The 27,366-nt window shown below is 31.5% G+C and overlaps 2 protein-coding genes across 10 annotated transcripts in view; one reads left to right on the forward strand and one right to left on the reverse strand.

Annotated features, from left to right (window-relative positions):
- LOC126773637 (glutathione hydrolase 1 proenzyme-like) overlaps positions 1–19,925 on the forward strand; it is a 57,434-nt gene extending 37,509 nt beyond the window's left edge. For 6 of the 7 annotated variants that reach the window (XM_050494632.1, XM_050494630.1, XM_050494629.1 and 3 more), the window contains 8 exons: positions 3,628–3,848; positions 7,512–7,701; positions 11,768–11,971; positions 17,038–17,287; positions 17,593–17,783; positions 18,082–18,322; positions 18,440–18,553; positions 18,772–19,925. In XM_050494632.1, the coding sequence (XP_050350589.1) occupies positions 3,628–3,848; positions 7,512–7,701; positions 11,768–11,971; positions 17,038–17,287; positions 17,593–17,783; positions 18,082–18,322; positions 18,440–18,553; positions 18,772–18,921 (1,561 nt within the window). In that variant the 3' untranslated portion in view covers positions 18,922–19,925. Of the gene's footprint in view, positions 1–3,192; positions 3,252–3,627; positions 3,849–7,511; positions 7,702–11,767; positions 11,972–17,037; positions 17,288–17,592; positions 17,784–18,081; positions 18,323–18,439; positions 18,554–18,771 lie in introns of those variants that run through there. The other variant, XM_050494633.1, reaches the window with a different exon arrangement.
- The window catches only part of LOC126773636 (sec1 family domain-containing protein 2-like), a 157,841-nt gene that overhangs the window by 126,805 nt on the left and 3,670 nt on the right, over positions 1–27,366 (reverse strand). The window contains exons 6-9 of one of the 3 annotated variants that reach the window (XR_007669756.1): positions 26,396–26,565; positions 25,918–26,201; positions 25,153–25,314; positions 23,845–24,312 (exon numbers count right to left, since the gene is read on the reverse strand). Coding sequence is in view for 1 of the 3 variants with exons in the window: in XM_050494625.1 (XP_050350582.1) it covers positions 24,108–24,312; positions 25,153–25,314; positions 25,918–26,201; positions 26,396–26,565 (821 nt within the window). In the remaining 2 variants the exon portion in view is untranslated. Of the gene's footprint in view, positions 1–19,980; positions 24,313–25,152; positions 25,315–25,917; positions 26,202–26,395; positions 26,566–27,366 lie in introns of those variants that run through there. The other 2 variants (XR_007669757.1, XM_050494625.1) reach the window with 2 other exon arrangements.

Here is a 27,366-nt window from a genome sequence, read left to right on the forward strand (position 1 = left end):
TCTTAGCAATTTATATGTTATTTGACATAATATTAGCTTCTACGTAAGTTTATAATAAGATATATTTAAAAGGTAAATATATTGTGATAAAACGTTGATTTAATGTAGTTTTTTACGGTTAAATTTCAATTAGATAATATGAAACTTAGAATTCTTGTCGACTTGATCCATCCTTACTGTGTTCCTGAAGTTACAAAATTATTGCTAAAAACGGTCGAAGGGAATACGAGCCTTGCGCTTAATTCTTCACATATTAAATTGAATAAGTTCAAGGCGTTGAGATGATAAAGATATTCAAATTATGTGACAGTGTGCTAATAATTATGAAATATCAATTATGTAATGTTATGTAGAATTACTACTGCTTCGTTTAATATAAAATAATCGTGATTTATTCTAATATTCCGTTTAGTATTGTTTTTGTATTATTTACTTAACAGATTAAATATGTTATTATCATTGACATTATTTATCGAAGCTTAAATTTTGACATTTTTCAACGTTTTGAAACATCATTTCAAGAGACTGCGCACGCACGTTCTTGTTTGTTTGTGTTAGTGTGTATGTGCGTATTCAGAGATCATTATTATTTTAAAGGATGTGCGTATTTATGTTCGTATGTGATCCCTCCTCACAGAGTATGATATCGACGTGTAATAGCATAAAGAAAAACTGATTTAGTTTTCATTTTCATTTCGTTGTTTAGCTGTACTCATTGTTGGTATAATACTATGCCAATGGCTATTTTATAATAATTCAGAGTACAAAGTGGCGTTTTTGTGGTTTTGACGTCTGAAAATCATAATTTAATAATATCCTTATTGATGCGCCTTTACATTATGAAATTAAGGTCTTCTCCAAAAAAAAACGAAAATCTATTTACTTATTTTACCATTTTTAGTTATATACCAGACTATTATTTATATAATTAAAAAAAATTACTATTGCAGTACTGCAATCAAAATGTATGTGTTCAATAAATGTAAGTGTAGGTATGTCAGCCTCGTTCAGAGTCGACTGTACACTCCCGTGCCGCGGAAAGCACCTAAAGCTGTTGGTCCTGCGCCTAAACTCTTTCCGATCGTGTCGGATTGCCGTCCCATCAGATTATGAGAGTTAGGGAATACAGAGTGCACCTGTGTTTGCGCACACATTTGTGCACTATAACATGTCCAGGGCAGTTGGCTAATCTCGAAATCGGTTTGGAGGACATTATTATTTAATTATTATTATAGGTATATTATTAGAAGATATTGCTATAGTTAATTAAGGTATGCAAAATTGTCTACTAATCATTCCAATAGTTTCAAACGCCTAACAATCTATTCAAACAATGCCGATATTGCTAACAATAGGTGCCATTTTCACATAATTAAATATTAATGTTTTTATTTAAACACGTCAAGTTTCTAACATAATTTATTGTGTTTATTTGAAAAGACCTTATCTCAACTTATTGAGGAAATCGGGAATGAATCGATTGTAGCCACGCCCAGACTTTTCTAAATAAAATAAAAAATTGACATAGGTTTCATGTATTTCAGATCAGCCTAAAAGTTGACTAGTAGAAATGCCTTCAAGCATTAAGTGGCGATTATAATAAATTGTGCAATAAATTTAAAAAAGCTAAATATTCTGTGCCTCAAATAAAATATTATGCAAAATAAATTTTTTGCCATTCACTTTATACATCAAAACAAAACTTTCTTTATATAAACATGCTCTGAACTCGTATTGCAGTAAGATAACGGGATTTATTTATAACATACAGTATGGTTCACGTTACAGTTTATCTGAACTTAAATAGCAAACATACGTCAATGTTATTGTTTACCTACATGATTTTTTTTCAGTATTTTTTTTAGTTACGCTGATTACCTATCGAAGTATTGAGGTTTTTGGATTAGTTACGTTTGATAAGAGGGTTGATAAAAAAAAATCTAGCATTTCTTAATAATGTTTTTAATCATCATAACAAAAATAATTTCTGATTCAAAATTTTACAGCAGTGCTATTGCTGTAAGAGCTCACTTCGTATCTTTATTGTGAAATATTGAAAAGCGCCTTACGATGACACACTATTTTGATACATGTATCCTTTAAATGTTATAATTATTATAGCCAATGTCGATTATTACTTTCTGACATCTTATGATCTTATTCTACGGTGAGTTTCGATTTTGTTATTAAGGAATAGTTCTACTGGCAAAATATTATCCGCGGCCACCCTTTGCTGTATAAAATATACAAAAATAATATATTCAGGGCAAGTGTCATAAAATAAAAACGATTTTTTTTTATTGATGGTTGATAAGCCATTTTAATATTTTTATTGCCTGTATCTTCGGCCTCTCCACTATGTCGTAGTGAGATAAAAATTATAATAACACAAAATACAGTAAATGTATAATATTATTTAAATTTTATATACTTTGATAAAAACCACAATAATTTCAATTAGATTATATTCAACTTCCCAATCATTTGATCATAAAATTAAAATGCAATTTAAATATATTTCGATGCCAAGTAGGAAGTCACATAATTAGCGGTTCATGTTCTGTCGTACGAATTTTTAATATAGTTTAACTATTAACTGATAAACAAACGCTCGTATATATGAAAATTAAGTGTCAAATTCTTTTTATATACTAGAGGCTCTATGACTGACTTAAAATCTTAATATTATAAAGTCGAGGAGTTTGTTTGTGTACACGCGCTAACCTCAGAATCAATCAGTCCATTTTCAATACAACATTTTGCGCTAAATAGTTTATTTATTGAGAAATATTATAAACTATAACACATCACGCTACAACTAAAGACGGCGGAGCAATAACTCGGTTGAAGCCACGCAACAGCCATTTATTTAATAAACGTATTACAACTAATAAGTATTAAAATAAGCATGTTAAAAACAGTTACATAAATTAAATTAATTACCGAACTGTTTATTTCTATATATAACTGTTTGCTTCTTTATTTAAATTCGTAGAATAATTTTTCTTTTTAACAAATAAGCTATGTATTAGAAAACAAAATAATGTAATTCCATTGAAGTATCACACGTCTTGCAACGTGAGCGTCGACACACATGATCCTCTCGCCTTACCTAATGCTCTTTATTTCTTATACCTAGTCTCATGTTTAAAGTAACCTTATAAGTATCAGAATCAAATAACAATACAAGCATTTTAAAACGTATATTCCTAATAAAACAATCATTTGTCGTTTCAATATTTTTTGTAACAGTAAGTTGAGACCGATTTTTTTTCGTCTTATAAGTTACTGTTTTATTTATGGCATATACATTTTAGCGAAATAAAATTACGATGACATAATGTCTTTACATTGGTTAAAGATTTAAAATGTATATATCTGTGAAGCTTAACTGTGAAAGCAAGTCGAAAACCGCTGTAAAACCTGGAATTTGGGATCTGCGGAACAACCTATTCTCCTCGAATGTAAACAACCAGTTTTACAATAATAGGACCTGGTTAGGCCGTGAAAGCGTAACAGACAAACTAACAGATAGTTACTTTTGCATTTATAATATTATTACATATTAACTGCTACGCTTTTTAACATATAGTATTAGTAGTGTATAAAGAAATAATTTATTTTCAGACATATACTTTCAATCAATGGTTCAGCAGTGGATGCCACAATCGCGGCGATGTTCTGCAACGGTCTCCTGAACCAGCAGAGCATGGGTCTTGGAGGGGGGTTCTTCATGACTGTTTACATCAAGGAGGAGGAGAAGGCGTACACGGTCATCGCGAGGGAGAAGGCCCCCGAAGCTGCTACCCGGGATATGTTCAATGGAAACTTTGATAAAAGTAGCAAAGGTCAGTTATGATATTTCAATTTTTCTATTAAAAGTAAAAACAATCAAAATTCAAACTACCTATGTAAACAACATTTAAATAATGATTTATTGCTAAGAGTTGATGCAGTATAAGAGTTATAAGCAATCATACCTAATAGTGGAATAAATTGTTTTTTTTTATGTAAACCTAAAAAAATAAAATCTCATACAACCTAAACCATACCCATAAAAACTCATAATAGTAAAGAAAATTTAAAAATGGTATCGAATTGGAATGTTTAGGTAGAAGTCTAAATGTGCATTTACACGAAGCCAATAGCCGAGCATATACCCACTAAGCCAATCAAACATTGGCTTCGTCTAAATAGATACAATCCACTATAGTGGATTGTCCTCAAGCCATTGATCAAGCCAATCCATTGAAATAGAACGATATCTAGCAATCAAAAAAATAAGAATGCATCGTGTTTAGTTTATATATATATATATATATATATATATTAGTGTAGTAGTTTATCACTGGCTTAATGTCTTAGTGGATTGGCTCGGCTATAGCCTAGTGCTACAAACTCATTGTTACACTTGGTCATTTCGAAAAATATGAGTCTGTTTCTTTTGAAATGGAATGTTATTTTCAATTACAAATCTCGAAAGAATGTTAAGCTAGTTCCTACCTACCATACTTGCTAGGAGTTTATTAGTAAATTATTGTTAACACACATTTTTATCGTTTTGTTTTTATAGCTTACTAAATTTAGCTCAGTAATTAGAACAAAACAATAATAGAGACCGATTTAACTTATTAGGTATGTTTCTATCATTTGGTATAATTAGCCAAACCAATGACATTATACATGTAAAAGATGTACAGATAAAATATATATAGAAACTCTTTTCCTATGATAGCGTACGAAATAAATAAAAAAGTTACGTGACAATAAACCATTATCAAAAGATTTGATTACACACGATTCTAACGTTATAAACGTGACAACCATTTTAATGATTAAATTATAATATTTGTAATAAATAGATACCTATATACATTTATATGTATATTTGAGTAGGTACCTGTAACACGCCCTTTATAATTCGTTGGAAAAACACTTTTAAGTGTTTCCCCACATGATGTGGAGGACGTGGGACTCGGCGCCGAGTTCGCCAGAATACCTACTAAAAAAACAGCGGTACTCTGTCTCTTCGGGGGGCCCCACTTGCCCGACGGTTGGCGGACCAATGTTGGCCTTATGTTGGCCTTACTCGGCAACGCTTACTAGAGAAGGTGCGCGTAGCACCGGAACCTTCTCCTCGAACCTGTAACACGCCTGCTTCGCTAATCATCGTCACAAATTAAAATGTTTTATTTTTTATGACCCAGCATGGCCCACTGACTAGACGACGTAAACCTTAAGCGAAGGTTCAAGCCCGGGCAAGCACCACTCAATTTTCATGTGCTTAATTTGTCTTTAAAATTTATATCGTTCGAGAAAAAAAACGTGAGGAAATATTTATATAATTAGTACTTCGGATAATATAATGAGTGATATAATTTATATTATTATAAATATATAAATAATAAATTCCCACATCTATATAACTCATTGTACAATAAAAAAATTCATATCAAAAAAATATTGATAAATATCAGATATTTATAAAATAATTCGTATGTCATAAAAAATCATAGTTGTACTTGAATAAATAATAATTTAATTGTATTTAATTAACATACTTATTGTAACCTGGTTAAAAATTGTAACTACCAAGTTTCTTGCCGATTTTTCTCGGTAGAATCGACATGTCAAAATTTACATTTGATGTAATTAAACTGTAAAAAATAAACTCTAACATGACGATTCAAAAGTGCTTATTGGAAAAATAATACTAATTAATTACATTCAAAAGACAAGATATTGTGAAACTGTACAACGTTTCTTAGTGAATAATCAATATTCCTCAGTCAGTGTTTGCCAGAAAAATATGAATATGTCCAAAAATATTAAAAATGACCAAAAATAATTATCAACAAATTGATAACACATAATATCAATATTAATCAATGTGGGTGATGTTATTTATCATTGAATTACAATCTATTGTATAAAGCAATTGTTTAAGCATACAGGGTTTTGCTCATAACAAAAACATTGTGAAACAATGGTTTTCAACTAAAATGCAGTTCGATGACCGTAATGTAGGTTAAATAATTAAATAATCTAGAAACAATAATATTAATTTATTTTGTCTTACATTGCCTTTATTGAAATTACACATTTAGCATTTGAGAATTATTGAGTGAAACAAATATTCATTAAAAAAATCGTATATATTTTTAGGTAGGCTGTCTGGCCTAATCGTGAGTGGTCAGCACTGCCTAAAGACATTGGCGGAGAAGTTTAAAACTGCGATTTGCTACTGAGAGTTTCTTGTATACGAACCCAATATTTTTCAATGGCCCAGTCCGGATTGAATGCCTTACCTTAAGATCTGTAGCAAGTCATAAAGATAATAATATTTACACTAACTTTTGCGTTGTACACATAAAAATTCATATTCGGATTTTCAACGGCGAATAAACCTTTTTGATTTGCTAAAAAGTACCATACCGTAATTTTGTTCAGAGATTGTTTAGGCACACAATGCTCTGTCTTCCTCTTATGAATGTCATATTAATAATGACAGAAAGAGACTATATTATAATGTGTAGTGATACATCTTTGATTAGTGAAGTCATTAAGGTATATAATTAATTATAAGGTGTAAATAAGTTTCGCTAAAATAAATGATTCATTATTTTTACGATCAGTAAGTTAGTAGCGATGGCTTTGAATAATTAAGTAAAAGTCAAAAAACCTAATAAATGAAAGCCCTCATCTTAGTCTCAATAAAACTTTTATTTAACTTTCGATCGAGCTTAATGCTAACTGGATGTACAAATTCGCATAACTTTCGTACAAAGTTTCTCTCAGAGCTTTCACTCATTCTGGTTCGTTGGAACATGTAGACGGTTTCACTAACGATCAGTGATATCTTAGAATGACATTTTTAAATATCAAATCTAAATCTGTATTTACATCAATGACATTTTTTAGGAATCATTCACCTTATATTAGACAAGTTCATTCATCAACTTCAAATATCACAAATAAAAAATAACAAATAATTCAATCATTCATTCATCCAATTGACTAGGTTTTGTTTTTATTTACATTAATTTATTCTATCTTGTTGCCAAACAGATTTCTTATAAAAATACTTGAAATATAAAATTAGATATACAAATGTAAAAAAATTAATAGACTATACGTTATATAGTGATGCTGATGTTTTACCTGGTGATAGAGTTTTGTAGAAACCCTTCTGGGTAGATGGTATCTATTTACTTATCGTTTATTTTACCGGCAAACAGTAATACTTAGTATTATTACGTGAAGATTTGAAGGGTAAGAGAGCCAATGTAAAGAGACATAACTTCTTAATTCCCAAGGTTGGTAGCGCATTGGCGAGTGGTTAATTTTTTTATAGTGCCAATGTCTATGGGTGGTGATGTTACTTTACTTAAACCTATATTTAAAATATTTTTAACCAGTATTAATAATTAAAAAAATTAATTTTTTTCAATTTGGTATAAGTAAAAAAACATATTTTATGAAATTTTTTAGAAATCGCTTTTGCTCATTAGGTCCTTTAGCGATTGGCGTGCCAGGCGAGCTTCGTGGTATGTGGGCGGCACATAAGCGATGGGGCAAGCTGCCTTGGGAGAAACTCGTGACACCCACCCTCGAGTTTTGCAAATACGGGTTCACAATATCGAAGGCCCTGTACGATGGCCTCGAAAGCGCGCCTTATATAAAAAATGATCCACATTTAAGGTTAGTCAACAATATATTAAAACCCAGCTTATTAGATGTTGTTTAGGGAGAGATAAATTTAACAATATCCTCTACTTTAAATGTTATTTTAATAATGACAGAAATAATTGTTTAATTAAAGAAATTTTATAAGTAAATCAGTAAATATTTAAGTGTGAAATGTTCTATGTACTTACTTATATCCCTCTTATGTAAGCAAAATTTAATAAAATATTTTAGCTAACAGACGGATACACATATGTACAGCCTAATCCAATAACAGGAGTAGTACAGACAAATTTTATGAACTTTGACATTGTATTGACGTTTGGTTGGTATTCACATGGTATCGCGTCTAGAACTGCTAATGACGAATTTATTTCTGAGTCAAATGATATAAATATATGATTTTCATATACGTTATGATAACAATGGCGAATACTGTGAGGAACCAAGAGACGGAAAATGATTTCGCTCTACTCTGAATAAGGAATAGAAGCCGAACCGGCGATGTTATACTGAAAAAAAAAATCACTTAAAGATACAGTATTGTATAAAATATCACGTAGTTTGATTATGGAGCAAACAACACAAACCGGCTATTGATATCAGGAAGTCTGTAAAGGAAAACCTTGTACACTTCCTTTATCTGTGGCCGACTGCTTGACAAAAAGATGTCACGACATTTGTCTCATTGATATGTATTATAATGAAATATTAGAACTATTCGGTAAAATATGGTTAAATGTTGGCGCCATTCAACAGGCTCTTGGTATGTCTGTTTGATATTAATAGACTTCCGACCGACCATGACAGTTGGTATAAATAAGAATTATTTTTGTGAAAAAGGTTTTTATATTATGTACGGTAGCACATCAACTTACATACTATTCAAGCGATCATTTTGATGATTGGTATTAATAATAATTTAGCAAGTCGAATATTATAGTTTGCGAAAATGTTTGAAGATGCATTGCAACACATAAGTATATCAATAGATATACTAACTTAATTGTAAAACGTTATTATTTTCACTCATTGTTATTGTAGTAATTTGATTTAAATGGAAGTGTTCACTTTAAGCCGACGTGACGTAAATGATTCGCAAACATGTATGTAACTTCCACGCTTCAATAAGCGCATATATACATACATTTAACTGAATAAAATTAATTAAAATTATTATTCAAGATCCTTCTATAAATTTTATATTATATAAGTCTTATCCTATGATAAGGTTATATTATATGATAAGGTTGCCACAGTTGTATGGTACTCATATTTAAGTTGTATCCATGTATTGTATTTTTTTTCTTTGTCGTGTTCAATAAAAGTATAAAATAAGTCTACCGAGCCTCACATTAAGAAAATTTGCTTAATTTGCTAGAAACTATGAAAAATAAAGCAATCCGATGAAATTATATTTTCTCAAATCTGAATCAATGTTAATAAATTGTATATACATGTTAATTTGCAAGTACAATTTATTGATTTTAGTATTGCCAATTAATAAATTTAAATATCTTGTTAAAAATGATTTTAAGATGACATTTAGTTGATATAAAATTTATAAAAGATTATGTAAAAGCGTTGATTTCCGCACAGGATTCCGTATTTAAATGTCGGAAAAAACTACTGAGTTTCCAGACGGTTCTTCTCGTTAGAATCTACATTCCTAAACATTAAAATCTTGTAGAATGACAATCGTAAGAGCTTACTTGTATAAAGAATAATTTTATTTTAATTAACGATACAGACGTATCGTGAAACAATAACGAATTTATTTTAAATTCAATACCATAAAACGTAACTGTTAAGTTGTTATGTATTATACAGTATCTTATATACCGCATCAATACAATAATTAATATGTTCAATTATAATATTGAAATTGCGATTCAAAGGGGAAAGGCTGCTAGCATTCTTGCCACCATTTCACGCGGTCACGATTTGTACAGTAACTAAATTTGATTTTTATTTTTATTAATTTAAGGCTTTAATATTAAAATTGTGTTAATGTAATCTAGCCTTAATTGATGTTCGGTGCGTACCGATGATATAAATCTTAGGCAATAAGATATTCACATAACAATAAAGTAAGACGAAACCAAAATAAATACAAGAAAATAAAGAAGTAAATCGGATTCTCGAATGAATAAATCTTGAAAATGAGCTGGCCTCTAGACAATTACATTAAAAATACAAACAGTAAATTGACAATTTGCCAAAAAAATACTCTTTGCGGTACTTTTTGAATGGTTAAAAATAACGATGGAATAATGCTTCTTCTAAATCAAATACAATTTTTTTTAGTAACCAATATTATTTTCTAATTATTAGATAATGCATGCGACCCACGTGTTTCGTCTAAATTTGTATTTTATTATTTAAATTTACGAGTATTTGATTATAGAAAATTCTCATTAATAGTAATCTAACAGTCTAATGCAGTGTTTCCCAACGTGGGGCCCACGCCCCACAGGGGGGCAATTTGATAGTTAAGGGGGGCAATTTAAAAATGGACTCGACACGACTTTACCCCCTTCACTTTGGGTTATTTAAATGCAATGCTAGATATCGGTGACAAATTTAACAAAAAAAGGCAAATTCTTAAAAAAATGCTGTACATAATTATTGGGTATAATTTCGTTTGACGTTACCAACATATCAACTGGGTAATTAGAGTCGTTAAGTAAACTTCGTCGGGGATTCACCACAATTTCATAGTGATTTCTTTCTAAAACTTATCATTTATATTTCTTAAGGGAACAAAATAATTTTTATGTATAAATAAATTTTTGGGGGGGCATAAATTTTTTTGCATAAAATGTTAAAAATGTTGGCCTAAAAAAGGATGGAAAACACTGGTCTAATGCCTGTATGGGGATAGGAAAATCTATTTTATACTTTTTAAACGATTGCAAAAACGTCGTACTTATGCCATATTACGATATTTATATATACATTATTTTCTACATTAATGTTTGTCTATGATTTGCAATCGATTTCAACTGATGTTTAATAATTTTTTTGACCGCGTTAATTTGTTTTACTGAACATACATATACAAAAGAACAGAAAGCTAATATTGCATTGTCATCTAATTCCAAGCTAAATTTAAGGTTTCAAGTACGTAACATAAAAACAAACGGTCAATAAAACGTGTAACAATCATTATTAATAAGTAATTTTTTTGGCAAATAACTTCACATGTGAAAGTAACTTTGCTTATGATTGCTTGCCTTGTTTGACAATTGTCACGTGGTCAGCATAAAGACTATATTATTATAATTATTCCTCTTGCCATTGGAATGTAGTATAGAATATTTTTCGATTACTGTTGGTAGGGCTTTGTGCAAGCTCGTCTGGGTAGTTACCACCCACTCATCAGATATTCTACCACAAAACAGCAATACTTGATATTGTTGTGTTCCGGTTTGAAGGGTGAGTGAGCCCGTGTAATTATAGGCACAAGGGACATACAATCTTAGTTCCCAAGGTTGGTGGCGCATTGGCTATGACAGCGATGGTTGACATTTCTTACAATGCCAATGTCTAAGAGCGTTTGGTGACCACTTACCATCAGGTGGCCCATATGCTCGTCCGCCTTCATATTCTATAAAAAAAAAATTGATATAAGCGAAACAGTAACTAATCACATATAATCGATTACGATGTTAGGAACTAATTTACTTTCATAATCAAATAACGTTGCAATTAGTAACGTTATTTGATATTGACATTCTAAGATGACGTACTAGGCTACCACCAAACAAAGTTCAGATTGTTATTAAAAATAATTTCATTAGTAAAGACTAGTCTGCATTAAAATTCATTTTATTTATCTTAAAAAATCTCGCTGTATCTTGTGTAGAAATTCACTAATTATATGTACAGTACATGATATATAAAAAGGGACATAGTTTATAGAAATTAGTACCTATTGCGTTTCTTAACAGTTCAATAAAAAGTTTTATTGGTCGATTATTATCAATCGATAAAATTTATGTAATGTACCTACTTATAAATTCTTTTGTCCAGTCAGTTCAGTTAAATAATGAACTCTAGTTTACCCAAATTGTTACAGGAAAATGTACTTTAATAGTTCGAAGAACAAATTCCACAAGCCAGGCACTCTTGTGAAGCCGAGCGAGGCTCTCTGCAACACGCTCAGAGTAATAGCCGAGAAGGGCGGGGACGAGCTGTACAACGGTACATTGGCCGTTGAATTCTTAGAAGATCTGAACAGAGTCGGCAGCATCATTACAGCTGATGATTTGAAGAATTATCAGTGAGTTGAATTATACATATGATATTATGATTTTTAGATATTTTTTCCTTTTCTTTAATTATTTATTTAGTCTACCAGACAAAAAAGTTTATATATGTATTATTATAAAATGATTTGTTTGTTTATTTATTTGTTTGTTTGTTATGTTTCACGTCAACTACTCAACCGATCATCATGAAATTTTGCATACACGTTGTTAGGGGTACAGAAAATATACGACATATCCATGTACTACACTTCTATGCAACAAACGGCACGTAAAGCCGTTGGTCCTTCGTCTGAACCCTCTGGAATTGCCATACATCGGATAATGAGAATGCACCTGGATTTGCTTATACATAAGTTCACAATAATATCTCCTCCGCTGTTGGTTAGTAGGTATCTCTTGAGAATACCTAAGCCTAGGCCTAATAGACGTAAACCAAGGCCTGGTTGACGTCTATTAGGCCACCTAAAAAAATCTAAACATATTAGTAGTTCTGTTGAATAGAATAACATGAAAAAAATTTTTTGAGGCATTGAATTGTAAAATGTCACTTCCGGTTAGTTAAATGGACATTAGCCACTGAACCTAAAAATCTAAAAGTATTTTTTTTTAATTACTTTAAAGAAAAAAATATACAATACAATACAATCTTCAGAATTGTTAATATCGAGGACTAATAGCTACTGTGCTAAAAATACAATATAATTTATCGTGTACTTATTTATACGTATTTGTATGAAGAAATTAATACTTTATTATATCTTCTTTTTATCGTTTTATTAACCGTCTAGTCCATTCAATCGTTATCAATTAAAAACAAAACTTATCTTTCAGTATGTTTACAAACGTATAAATAAACACTACGAATCAGAATATTAAATAAAAAATAAAAAACATTACATTACTTTTAATCTACAATTTTTTATCTGTAAATTATCACAAATATGAAGTTTAATTTTTTTAACGTAATTTAGTAATCTTGCATCGCTTACATTATTTATTTAAAAGATTTTGGTCTTAAAACTGATACTAGATTAAACTAAATGGTACATTAAATATCACAATGCATTTTATAGTTAAAAAAATAAGCATAGTTCAAAAGAAACAAAATACATTTAAAAAAATATATATTTTCATAAATGTTAGGATATTCATATATTCATATATATTCAATTACCTACGGATGTTTATAATTATAGTTATGTATATAAATAAATATTGTTAGGAATATTAAAACAAATGTAAGATTATGGTTTTTTAACTAAATATTTGTTTACTTCACGTCGATAGGTATCTACTTATACTTAACACTATTATAATTTATTTGGCAATCACTTGTATTGTAATTATAATGAAGATATAGTAAGTCTTACAAACAGCTATGAAAACTTAAAAGCAAAAATATAATTTGTATATAATATATTTGTTTATAAGAAATCATTGATGAAATATGACTGAACATTAGATAACAAAACACGACCATGGATAACGACGACCCTGAGAGTAAAGGCGTAATATAAACAAAGTGTTACCACTTATTATCACATTTAATGTAATAATAAAACATTAAAGGTAGTAAAATTAACATACTACTATTACTGACTGACTGACTACTTTTGGAAAATGTTTGAATAATTCGTACAGTGCGGTTCGTATATACGTCACTCAATATAAGTTTACACAGCACGAGGTGAATTTTTAACACAAATTATGCACATGAAATTTCAGTGATGCTTCTCCGGTTATGAACCAGTGATTCGTTTTATCCACTGGACCATTTTTGCTTTTAATATGTAATAAAACATGTTTATAAGTAAAATGTTTATATGGAAATAGACTTATCAATCGATCAAGTATTTGATTAAAACCTAAGAGAACTCAAGATTTGAACTTGTCACTTTTAATAAGTCTTAAACGTCGATAAAAATTCATGTCAATAAAACGAATCAATTCACATTTGTCCTTTGTTCGGTAGATTTAAATTCCTAGCCGATAAGGAATTCATTTTCACCTATTACCCCACATTACAATACGTACGTATCGTTTTATAATTATACCTATTTTTTTAATACAGCTCTTGAAACGTAAATAACCAACTTTTGACCTTGAATCGACTTAAAATCATGGATTCGTGAAAAAATGGCGTATTAAATGTCGTCGAAGCTATTATCGGAACTATAGATGTAAAATTAAAGTGGATATAAGTAGTTAAGTGGAATAGTTTTGTATTATATTTCAAAATACATTAAAAAAATTTTTTTGTGCTAAATATAATACAGCTATTAACAAATCGCATAGCATATTTGTAATCTGAAGTTTGTTTATCTTTACTAATTCTGCCATTTTAAAGTAGTATAGGTTATCTACCTACCTTGCTCTTTTTTACTATTGAAGTATCTAAGAATATAAATAAAAAATAAATAAGTAATAACAAAGGTAACAAAGGAAATAAAATGGTGTATTGTTATGAGGTCATCGTAATTTTTCATGTTTATTTTGTTCTAGAATCATTCTTTAATGATTTTAAACACTTTTGTTTACATGATAACAGCTGTTTATATAAGTAGAATAATTACACGAAATCTATGACTCACGTATGAATGTTTTTCTTGAATATTAATCGACACTGACGAAATATTTGCCAATACTTGTATCATAAAAATGTAAATACATATTGCGCGTTAGAAACGAAATGCTTAACAAAATTAAGTGCCTATACAATATATAATTCTTCCTTTTTTTTAATAATATTTAATGTTTTACATTATAGTTTATGTTTTAAAAGAAAGTATGAAAACGTTTAATGTGCGAACTGTCGACAATTACACATAGACAATCGAACCAATAGACATTCATAGACAAAAGGAAATAGTTATGTGAATTTAAACTTGACTGCGGGTCCAAATTCACTAAGATTATATGTGTGTGTTTATAATTTATTTCGTTCATCCAACACAATGGGTGAAATTCTGTCACATGTTTATCCTTCAAACAAAAGAGACTTTAAAACAACACTAGGACATTTACAGGCTATTTCTTGTACTTACTTTTTTTTCTTTAAAAATTGTGAAATACATATATGCATATTACGATTATTTTATTCTTATTACGAAATTTATCAAACAAATAAATTTTGACGAACAAAGACAATGTACAAAATGTAAACGTACTGAAATATTTTACTAAATATGAAGAAGATGATGAGTTATAATTTAATTTAATTTTAATTTTTTTTTTTTTAGTTATAATTTAATTTTATAATTTTATATTGCCAATTGGTTATTTGACACAAAAACACCATATTGATATTAGCCTCATAGATATATTAAGCAATATCATTAAAACTAGCTAGGCTAACTTGGTTACGAAATTCTGGGATTTCGCATTCGCTTCTCTCGGTCGCGGAGATGTGTTGAGACCTTAGTAGTCTACATTGTCATAGGTCCAGAGTAAATAAGTAGAACATTGTAATAATCAATATTATAATAAGTCATAGGATACACAGAGGTCAATAGTTATCAACATATACTTTATATTTTAGCATGACATTGTAATCAATAGTCGATCATTTAAAAACAAAAATCAATTATATGAAAATTAAATAGTATTATATATTATATAATTATAGAACTTAGCTAAAATGGGTTAATGGTTACAATACTTGAATCTAAACTGAATATTGCGGGTTCAAACCCAGGCACTGGTGGTAGAGCTTTGTGCAAGCTCGACTGGGAAGGTACCACCCACTCATCAGATATTCTACCGCAAAATAGCAGTACTTGGTGTTGTTGTGTTCCGGTTTGAAGGGTGAGTGAGCCAGTGTAATTACAGGCACAAGGGACATAACATCTTAGTTCCCAAGGTTAGTGGCGCATTGGTGACGTAAGCGATGGTTAAAATTTCTTCCTATGCCAATGCCTATGGGCATTGGTGACCACTTACCATCAGGTGGCCCACAAGCTCGTGCACCTTCCTATTCTATAAAAAAAGGCAAGAACAACTGGGTTTTAACGTGCTTAAAAATTATCTCCTGCTTGGTGATGAACGACAACGTCGTGTTAGCGTGTGTTTGAAGAAATTTTGTCACATGTGATTCCACTAACCCACATTAGAACAACGTAGTGGAACTCTAGATTGTCTCTTCAAGAAGAGAAGAGATCTTAGCCCCGCAGTGGATCACTTGCATCTGTTACTTTTTTATTTTTTAAGCCGAGATGGCCTAGTGGTTAGAACGCGTGAATCTTAACCGATGATTGTGGAACCCAGGCAAGCACCACCGAATTTTCATGTGCTTAATTTGTGTTTATAATTCATCTCGTGCTTGACGGTGAAGGAAGACGTCGTGAGGAAACCTGCATGTGTCTAATTTCATTGAAATTCTGCCACATGTGTATTCTACCAACCCACATTGGAGCAGCGTGGTGGAATAAGCTCCAAATCTTCTCCTTAAAAGGGAGAGGAGGCCTTAGCCCAGCAGTGGGACATTAACAGGCTGTTGCTGTACTGTTTACTGTATTTTTTTATTTTACTTAAATTGTTTTCAATATTGACCTAGATCCGTGAATTAGATTGATGAAAATATATGTATTTTAATTTGACATTAGATAGAAAAATAAAGCAATAAAAATATTATTCTTATTAATAAACACTGTATATTAGATTAATCTGTGAATATAATTATAGACATGATGTTAAATATATTCATGGTGCAGTAACCTAACTAAGCTAACACAATTGTTTTTTTTATTTGTTTAAATGATTAAAAATCATAATATGTATTTTCAAAACATTGATATTTCTAGATAAATATTATAAAAAACTCTAACTTAAAGACTTGCACAAACGTATTTTACAAAAAAAAATCTTAAAATTAATTAATTTAAATATTAATAATCCCCTAATATTTTGAATTAGTGTCAGCCAAAGAAGTCAAGGCAAACTTATTTTCGCTTCTGAAGCCAGCTAAATATTCACATTTAGATCTAAATAAAATCCATCGGATATCGTCTGACCTATAAGATATACATCGCCTCAGTTATAACAACTTCTCTTCTAATAGTTCCTAATATTTTACTTTCAGGCCAAAAATCACAGACCCAATTTCCGTATCATTGAGCAACGGAGACGTCCTGTATACCCCACCACCGCCCAGCAGCGGAGCTATTTTGGTTAACATTCTTAACATCGTTAGCAGCTACAACTTTACAAACGAAAGCATAAATGGTACAGATAACAAAATACTCACTTACCACAGGATATTAGAAGCGTTTAAATATGCTTACGCAGCTAGAACTAAATTAGGAGATGAGGATTTCTTAGATCTGAATGACGTAAGTATTTAAATAATAGCATTTCAGTATGTAACAACAGTAACGATGTTAAAAGCTGCTATCGTCCAATTTTGTTTGTCACAACCAGAGAAAAATCTTGGCGTATAATTTTCTAAATATTTAAAAAAGTATTTTACTTTTAATTATAAATAAATTGTAAACAATGATTGTTGGAAGAAAGTATAACAGAAAAAAACTCAGCAAGAGTTTCTTTTGACAAAACATCGTTAGGAAACTTAAATATGCCAAAGAAAGAAAGAAATTCTGACAAGAATTCCATTTCTGTAATTTTTTTTTCATTCTAGTTTTTGCACAACATAACAGCGCCCGAATATGGTACCGAAATTCGGCTCAAAATAAACGATACTATGACAAACAACGATACAAGCCACTATGGAGCCACTGAGTACCATAAACCCGACTCTGGAACTGCGCACATATCAGTGTTAGCAGAAAACGGCGATGCTGTATCGTTGACCAGCTCGATTAACTTCTAGTAAGTAATTGCAAATCAATATATATAACATGCTTAAAAATATGTATTTTAAAGAAGATTTGTAAGGAAATAAATAATATAAAATAGGGAGTTTCCTTGTAATTTTAAATTATAATATTTTTACGCCAGTGACGTAAATTTAGTTATTTTGTTTAAATATCATTTAAATTATTACAAAAAAAATACTTTCTTACAAAAGAAAATTAGGCATATTCATGCTTAGTAAATCTCTTAAAATATTTACTCAGCCAATACGATTTTGTGGCATACTCCGATTCAAGTAACATCCCGTCTACAGCTATGGCGCTGGATTTTCGACTCTAAACACCGGCATCGTTATGAACAACGTTATGGACGACTTCTCTTCCCCTGGTATCACAAATTACTTCGGTATAAAGCCGTCACCTGCCAACTTCATCGCGCCTGGCAAGAGACCTTTATCCTCGATGAGTCCTAGTATTATCGTTGACAGAAATGGCAATGCGAAACTTATTATTGGTGCATCCGGGGGGACAAAGATAGTGACTGCTATTGCTTTGGTATGTAGTTGTAATACGCCTTTTTATTACATTTATGGAATTTACCTCATGCTAAATATACAACAAAGCACTAGGAAACGGCTTATGCTTGATGTTGTGATATTGATATATTTTCAGGTAACGATGCGTAAGTTATGGTTCGGACAGACCATAAAAGAAGCGGTAGATGAAGCTCGCATTCACCATCAAATATTCCCAATGTACGCTCAATACGAATTTGGCATAATAGAGGTAACTGCAGTCATTTTAAATACTTCCTGGTTTCAGATGAGCAACAAAAATAACTCATACATTTTCATAATCAACTCTTTCTTCTCATATATTCGAAAATATCAATCAAATATTTTAATTGTGTTATTTTTAGATTTTTTTTGTAACAAAATTGTAACTAAGCTATTATTATTTTAAATTATTATAAATTAAATATATTTGTTATTTTTTAACTTCAGGATATAGTCAAAGGCTTAGAAGCAAAGGGTCACGGTATGGAGCGTTATGGTGGCAGGGGTTCCATCGTGTGCGCGCTCTTCAGGAACCAGACGGCAATATATGCTAATGCAGACTTTAGGAAGGGAGGCGATGTCGCTGGAATTGACTAAGTACTCAGTGCTATAATTGTGCTATTTTAAATTATCAAAATTAAAAAGGGTTTTCTTCAAATGTTTCTAATATAAGCTCGATTTTAATGTCGTTAGTTTTGTTTTAAAATGCGACATCTTAACGCTCTTTGATTTTTTTTTTAAATGACAACTCTGTACATAGCTACACTTATATATTTCACAAAATCATGACAATTTTAGATTATTTCACGTTGAGTCCCAATTACATGTTTAATAAATCTTTATAATTAGATATTTGCTCACTAAGTATTATTGTTGTTTACATATATTATTAGATACCATGAGTTTTTTGTCTGATAGCTAATATTTAATAAGCTAAGTACTTTCTTTAAATAATGAACGCCCATAGTACTATAATTACAATATAATATTTTTAAGGCTGCATATTTTTTCCATGTTTCTACATTAATTAAATATTTATTATATAAAATATGCTTATTTATAAAAATAAAAACCTATAGCATAATAACCATTATCTAACACAAATAAAATAACAGATTAAAGATACAAACATCCTCATTTATTTTATTAATATACACATTACAATATTATTTTCATATTTCCCCTTAAGTGTTACTATATCAAAAAACTAAAATATTTACAAAGGTTACAAGTGACAATAAAGTAAAAAAGCGCTCGAAAAACATGAGATTTAAAGATTTTAATTGACTTATATAGTCATTGTTTTAGTATTTTATTTAATTGGTATTTAACTCGTGTTTATGTGACTTAAGTATAGACTTAATCTGTAAAGGTCGAAAGGACCGTTATATTTTTTATATCATTAAGTTTTTGTCGTGGTAAGAGTCTATTGGAACTTTGCTTTAAATCTTATATTAATGAAACGATAGTTCAATTTTACAAAATAAATAAATATTTATCTATATGAAAACAATAAGTATTATATATATGTATCAATGAAATTGATAGTTAAGTATGAATAATAAGTCCCAGACGAAGTACGAAACAAATATAAACTTTAACTAAAATAAAAATTTGGACTGTACAACAAAAAAAAAACTCCAATATTTTCATATTATCTTTATTATACCTCATTTTTTTAGACACAAAACATTCCTTAAACAGCATTTAATTACATTAAATTATATAGCTCACTCAAGCAGTATTAATTAATGTTTAGATTCTAGTTTACTTAATAAAAGCTTAGCCAGTGCAGGATATGATTTGAGTAATATAATTTTACATTTATTTATATTTCTACTTATGTTTTACTATACATTACTTTGTCATTATTTATAAAGTAAAATAAAAATTGGTTTGTTCTCAAATATATATTGATTTTGTAATACATATTGAATATATTTGAGTTTAATTGTTTTGCAATATTTTGAATGTATTGTTCTTGATAATTGTAAATAAGTTTGAATTCATAGTTGAAGTGTGTAAATATATAGCTGAAATATGAAATTGTCTACAATAATATGTGCTAAGTTTATAACTGGAAATAAAATTATACAAGTTGATGTTTGTTTTTTTTTAACGATAATACTATTAGTACTAGTACATATGTGCTCAAGAACTATTTAATTTGGTTCCCCCATCACCTTTTTACCACAGAACTGTAAGGCATCGACAAGATCTGCACCCTTATGACACGAACGAAACGATTTGCTTCCTCGTTTGTTATACGTACCGCTAAGGTCTGGAATACCCTTCCGACCTCCATTTTCCCCACCACCTACAATATGGGTGCCTTCAAGCCACCTTAGACGGTACTCCTTCCCATCAGGATAACAGTGAAGCACTAGCTTATATATAGTTGACCCAAAACAATGATTGTAAGAATTGAGCTTTGTGCAGGTCCGTCTGGGTGGGTACCACCCACTCACCAAATGTTAGTAGTAATACTTAGTACTGTTGCGTTCCGGTTTTAAGGGTGACTGAGCCCACGAAAGTAGAATTAAAATGCTATATATGCTGAAATATTATAACTCGTTCTTAGTGATTTCTTTAAGTCATACGCGGGTGAAATCGCGGGTACAGCTTGTAACATTATAACTGCGAAAGTAAGTCTATCTGTCTATCTGTTACGCTAAACCACTGAACCAATTTTAATGAAATTTGATATGAAACAATCTTTTATTGATACATAATATGCGGGGAAGCCCCGGACATAAACTAAATAAAATAACGATGAAGTTATAACATATATTTACTTATTATTCTACTAAACATCTCTCTTTATTTTCAATCAAACAATTCTCTAACAAACCAGTCACCCAAAGCAAAGAGGTCTATGCTGACAGAGTATTAGACTAGATAGTCTATGGTAGATACCAAAACCTTATCCTCAAAAAAAAGAAGAGGAAACTTAGCCCAGTAGTGGGACATTCACAGGCTGTTATCGTTTTTTAGACACCAAAGAATAGCGGTACCCTGTCCTACATATATATATAACGTAACATCGCTTGTACATATATCCTTAACAATAATAAATTAACTGCAATAGAAACATTTCATGCCTTATACAAAACGCTTAAATGTAAGCGAGGCTTAATAATCGAACTCATTATTTTCTCAACAAAACAATCCAACATTCATATACAATATCATCATTAGTTATATTTGCATTGTAATTGCATTGCATTATATTAATCTTATAACTAAACTGGAGTAAGAATTATTTTATCTTTAAATCAAGCTTAGCAATATTTACAAATATTCTAATATAATATCGAAATATTTTTTACTTTTTTCTTTTAGCCTTTCTTCGATTACACGCAAATATTATAGATAAAACTGTAAAACTAATGTATTAAAAAAAAGGACTTATTATTAAAATGTATTATAAATATTTTAAAATTTGAATGAATACACGTAATTAATTTGTATATTAAATAGCTCTCTTAATGAAGTTGTATGTAATATAACTTCAAAGTACGACTAATTACAATTATTTACAGCCCTACTTATAAACGTTGCTTAGCAGCTGTTATCTCTCTCTTTCTGTCATTAATGATTCTGTCAAACATTTGAAAGAAGAACACAGCACTAATCAACCAATAAACAAGGTAGATAAGTAAAGCCGTAAATGTTTAAATAAATATTAATATAAATAAATCTATACATATAAAATTTATAAAAGGCCACATACTGTCGATCAACGGTATATATAATACCTCGAATTTATAAGATTTTAGAAAGTATTATATAACAATTTCTGAGAAATTGCAAATAGTTGCAAACTCATTAGAAATTGATAACTATTATAGTAGAAGCTAACTTTAACATTTCAAACTCCATAGCTTCTACGGAGAATTTCTTGATAGAAAAAGCCGATAGTTTTTTAAGGCCTGAAGCGAATTGAAGCCCAGGACCGAGATCGAGATAGGCAACCATATACCATAATTAGTTATCGGACATTAATAATCTTTGCAACACTTACATACATACACCAATCAAATAACGGCTACGCCAATAACATCTAAGATATGATTGTCACATACCAAGTATAATATTACTTTCCATCAAATAATATTTCATAAATATTACAAAACTATATTTTTAATTTAAAAAAAAAGTCTAATAAGTTAATAACAATGATAATGGTGACCGTATGTCAACCATATAAATAACAAATATAATTTAAAATTACTATTATCTATACCCAAGTTTTATTTTCCAATTTAAATACACTATAATATTTTCCAATGGCAATGATGAGTCAAAGATAAATAAACAATATTGACTTTAAAATGACATGATATCATTGGTCGAGATTTAATTCTCTGGTGTCAATAAAGGATTCGTGAAATATAGAAGACTCAAGTCTTAAATGAAGTTGTTCTTGGAAGTTTAGCGGTAATATTACTGTGGATAATACATAAGTAGTTAAACGGGAAATTTTTAAATGCCTATCGATAGCCATGAAAAGATGACAACACTGCGGTAAGATGATATTGAGCAAGTAAACAGTTTGCCATTTATTTTTCGTAACCATGGATCATTGGAACGGACAGCAATATGCGTTAGGCATTAAAATGTTTTATAAAAACAGTGTGCGTAGTGGGAGTTCCAACGATCTTACAAATTAGATGTCATGGTCGAATGATAGTTCCAATAAAAATTTGACCAAGATGTGTTCATACTCCAAAGAAGTTGCCTGGAAGAGATCGCTATGTAGCGATAAGATCGCCAAAATTGTATGCTACTTTTATTTAGGCTGTATCAATATTTTGTATTTTTTTTTCTCTTTGTGGTGTACAATAAAGTATAAAGTAACATTGATGTTCTTCATTGATATTTCGTTATGCCGGCTATGCCGTAAAGTGCCCGGCTTAGAATAGTACTCCCCCAATCTCATCCCGTGGGTATCGTAAGAGACGACTGAGGGACGGGGAAAAGGGGGGATGGGCAGCAGCGTCCCCCCCGAAAGCCTATGTTCAGTAGTGGACGATGATTGGCTGTTGTTTGATTGATTGATATCTCGAGTTAGTCTTACGAACTTATGGCATTCAATTCGTAATTAAAGAACGTAATTTAAAAAAAACAGATAAAAATCAAAAATTTACTTAAATGGAAAATATTAAGAGAAGTTCATTACATGAACAAAATGTTTTTCTTCTATCACTTTTAGTATTATTGAATTGTTAAAACGTACCCGCTTTTGTGTCACCTTGTATTAATCAAGAACTGTCAGTGTAACAGTCTTAGTGTAACAGTTCATGTAATGAAAACCTTAATATTTGCCAGAGCTATATATCAGATATAATATATCAGAGCTATTAGGTAAGCCGAGATGGCCCAGTGATAAGAACGATCTTAAATAAGAAGAATCTTAACCGATGATCGTGGGTTCAAACCCGGGCAAGCACCACTGAATTTTCATGTGTGATTATAATTCATCTCGTGCTTTACGGTGAAGGAAAACATCGTGAGGACACCTGCATGTGTCTAATTTCACTGAAATTCTGCCACATGTGTATTCCACAACCCCACTGGAGCAGCGTGGTGGAATAATCTCCAAACCTCTTCTTCAAAAAGGGAGAGGAGGCCTTTAGAAGAGCAGTGAGACATTCACAGGCTGTTATGGTACAGTACGGATTAGAAAATCGCATGGGATTAGAAAATTTATACCTTCTTATTATTTACTCATTCTGCCATTGGTAATATAGTACAACTTACTGTTTATTTTTAAGACATCGTTATAAATTGAGAACGTCTCGCATCGCCTCCACGGGCGTTACGAATTTAGTGGAACCAATATGCACGACGTTGTCCACACCGCTGGTGATCACACTACGATGCAGCTGCTTGCACTCCTCCGCAGTGATTCCACCAACCACAAAGAGTATCACGATTGAATTGTCTAGTGGATGCTTTGCAGCTTTTTTCTTGCTTGTCAAAATACTAAAAAAAATAATAACGTAACATAAAATAATTATCGTTGTTTTCATTTAAATTAAAATTAATGGTCCGGTAGGTAGCGTTGCATTTTAGGTAGTGATTTTTTGCCGATCGATTGCCATCATATTCAATAGATCTCGAATGACTAATAAGTGAACCAAGCGTCACCTGACGCACCCGCGGTGGGTTTGGCTGTGAGAAGTAGCGAAAGTGGCAAATTAAAGAAAAAAAAGTAATTGCACGTCGGATGAAACTTTTTTCATGAATACTAAAAATCATACTGAACTGAAAAAAAAAAAACAATAAAAAATCGTCAGCTGCACAGGTTATGCGTCCGCCTATGGTCGCATGAACTTGTATAAAAATATGAAACATAAAGTCATAGTACGCCAGACGCCATTATAATTCATCTCGTGATTGACGGTGAAGGAAAACATCGCGAGGAAATTTGCATGTGTCTAATTTTAATGAAATTCTGCCACATGTGTATTCTACCAACCCGCATTGGAGCAGCGTGGTGTAGAGGAGACTTAGCCCAGCAGTGGGACATTAACAGGCTGTTACTGTATTGACGAATACTATATACGTTCCACTTTAATTTAACGATGGAAAGTTCGGAATCATTTGCTCTTTGAATTAATATGGCAACACCCTTAACCTATATTCTATTTAAAAAAAATAAGAATAATTTAAATCGATTCACAATAAGCGCAAGTATCACATAATATTTATTTATTTATTTGATTTAAACATAACTAGAAACGTCAGTTACCTACAAATATTCCACTCTTAGGGTGAATTTCAATTTAAAATGTATGTAACTATTAGAAAAAATTATCTTACTTTAGACCACTTCGCAACAGATCCTTGATGCCCTCGTTCCGGTGACGCAAGTCGGTCAGCTCAGGTCGGTCGGTGTCCACAAGGTCGTCTACCAGCTGTTGCAGCACACCTCGGTATTCGTGACCCGTGCCCGTCTCGCAGGGTTTTAATACAGAATTATACCTAGAAAAGGGTAAAATAAACATCTATACTAATAATTAATGAGGTGACGTTTTTTTTTGCAATTCCCAACCGAACAAAAGACCATTATACCAGAAGATGTAATGCGTTTTTGAGATTGTTTTAGTATATAATAATTATTATAATTGTTTAGTATATATTAAATATTATATAAGTGGCTGCGCTTGAAGTTACAAGCGCTTTAAATTTAGACTATCAACGTGAGTAGCGCGAATATCATGGTATTTATTCGTTATGTAACAAAATCATAATGTTACAAGTAAAATATCACTGCTGGACAAAGATCTCCTCTCCTCTAAATAAGTTTTGGAGTTTGTTACACCCTATGTTTAGTGTAGTTAGATTTCCTCACATTATTTTCCTTCACCAAATGAAAACGCATGAAAGCATGAAAGCGGTGGGCGCAATTAATTAATTTTTGTAGCGCTAGCCATTAACCACCATTCTTGAAATTTTGTGGAAATCAAATATTAATTTCCATGTTTAGAACTTTGACAACACTAAAAGCGCGTTAATAATAGACAAATAGGGGTGAAAAATGTCTTTGCCTGGTTATATATAGATCTGTTAATGAGACAAACTTACTTCTGCAATATCTTTCTCATCTGAGAAATATCTTTTAAGCGATTCATTATTTTATTGGCAATCGCTTCGCATTCCTCGGGAGTCACGATATGTACAAACTCGCTTGGAAACAGGCTCTTGTGGTCTTCGAATATGGCAACACTGAGCGCCTCCTGCACACTTTGCTCATGTTGTCTGTTAAACGTCACCTCTGTTCCCGTCAGAGAATATACATGGATCAGTAGAGCGAGGAGATTCTCGAGTGGAAGACTACGATCTTTCCTTGTTTTGATCAGATGGCTCATCTGTAATAATGGGATTATAATTAATTATTGGTAGTGATAATCTTTATAATTTATTGTAAACCTGGCTAATCACACAAAACCAAATTTATTTAGTTAGCATTGAGCCGAGTAAGTAATTATTTGTAACTCTTATAAATTCTATGAATTAAATTATTTATCACTGCAGTATAATTTTAAATGTTTGTAATTAATACCTGATGCAGTACACTAGTAGATTCTCTGCTGGTTGCAAGATTTTGTAACACTTGTCGTTCTAAGCTCATCAGTAATTCTAATTGAACTCGCTTCGGTGACTTCAGAGTTTGTACCACACCCAAAGCTTGCTGCAGTATTCCAAGATGCTTCCCAATAATGTCATAATTACCTAGAAAGTAAATTAGATAAGGTGATTCTTATTATTTTAACAAGCTCCTCACCGGTGGGCTGCCTGCCTGTAGAATCAATCAATCAATCAACAGCCAATCGTTGTCCACTGCTGAACAGGCCTCTCCCAAGGTGCGCCAAAGCTCCCTGTCCTCCGCTTTCCGCATCCAGTTGGTGCCCGCCACCATCTTAAGGTCGTCGGTCCACCTGGCTGGAGGGCGCCCTACGCTGCGCTTGCCGATTCGCGGTCTCCACTCTAGGACTCGTCTGCTCCAACGGCCATCGGTCCTACGACATACGTGACCAGCCCACTGCCACTTCAGCCTGCTAATTTTGCAAGCTATGTCGGTGACTCCGGTTCTTTTCCGGATAATCTCATTTCTGATCTTATCCTTCAAAGATACTCCGAGCATAGCTCGCTCCATAGCACGCTGGGCGACTTTGAATTTGTGGACTAGTCCCGCAGTTAGTGTCCACGTTTCGGCACCGTATGTCATGGCAGGTAAGACGCATTGGTTGAAGACTTTCGTCATCATCGCGGTATAGACGACTGGAGGACTTGACGAAGGTTGCCAAATGCTGCCCATCCCAAGCGAATTCTTCGATCGGCTTCCTTCTCGAAGTTGTTCCTACCGACTTGTATTATCTGTCCTAGGTAGGTATATTCACTAACAACTTCGAGAGGTTTTTTTTTTTTTATAGAATAGGAAGGTGGACGAGCATATGGGCCACCTGATGGTAAGTGGTCACCAAACGCCCTTAGACATTGGCATTGTAAGAAATGTCAACCATCGCTTATAGC

This window comes from Nymphalis io, chromosome 15 (assembly GCF_905147045.1).
Source record: "Nymphalis io chromosome 15, ilAglIoxx1.1, whole genome shotgun sequence".
NCBI classification, from domain to species: Eukaryota; Metazoa; Arthropoda; class Insecta; order Lepidoptera; family Nymphalidae; genus Nymphalis; species Nymphalis io.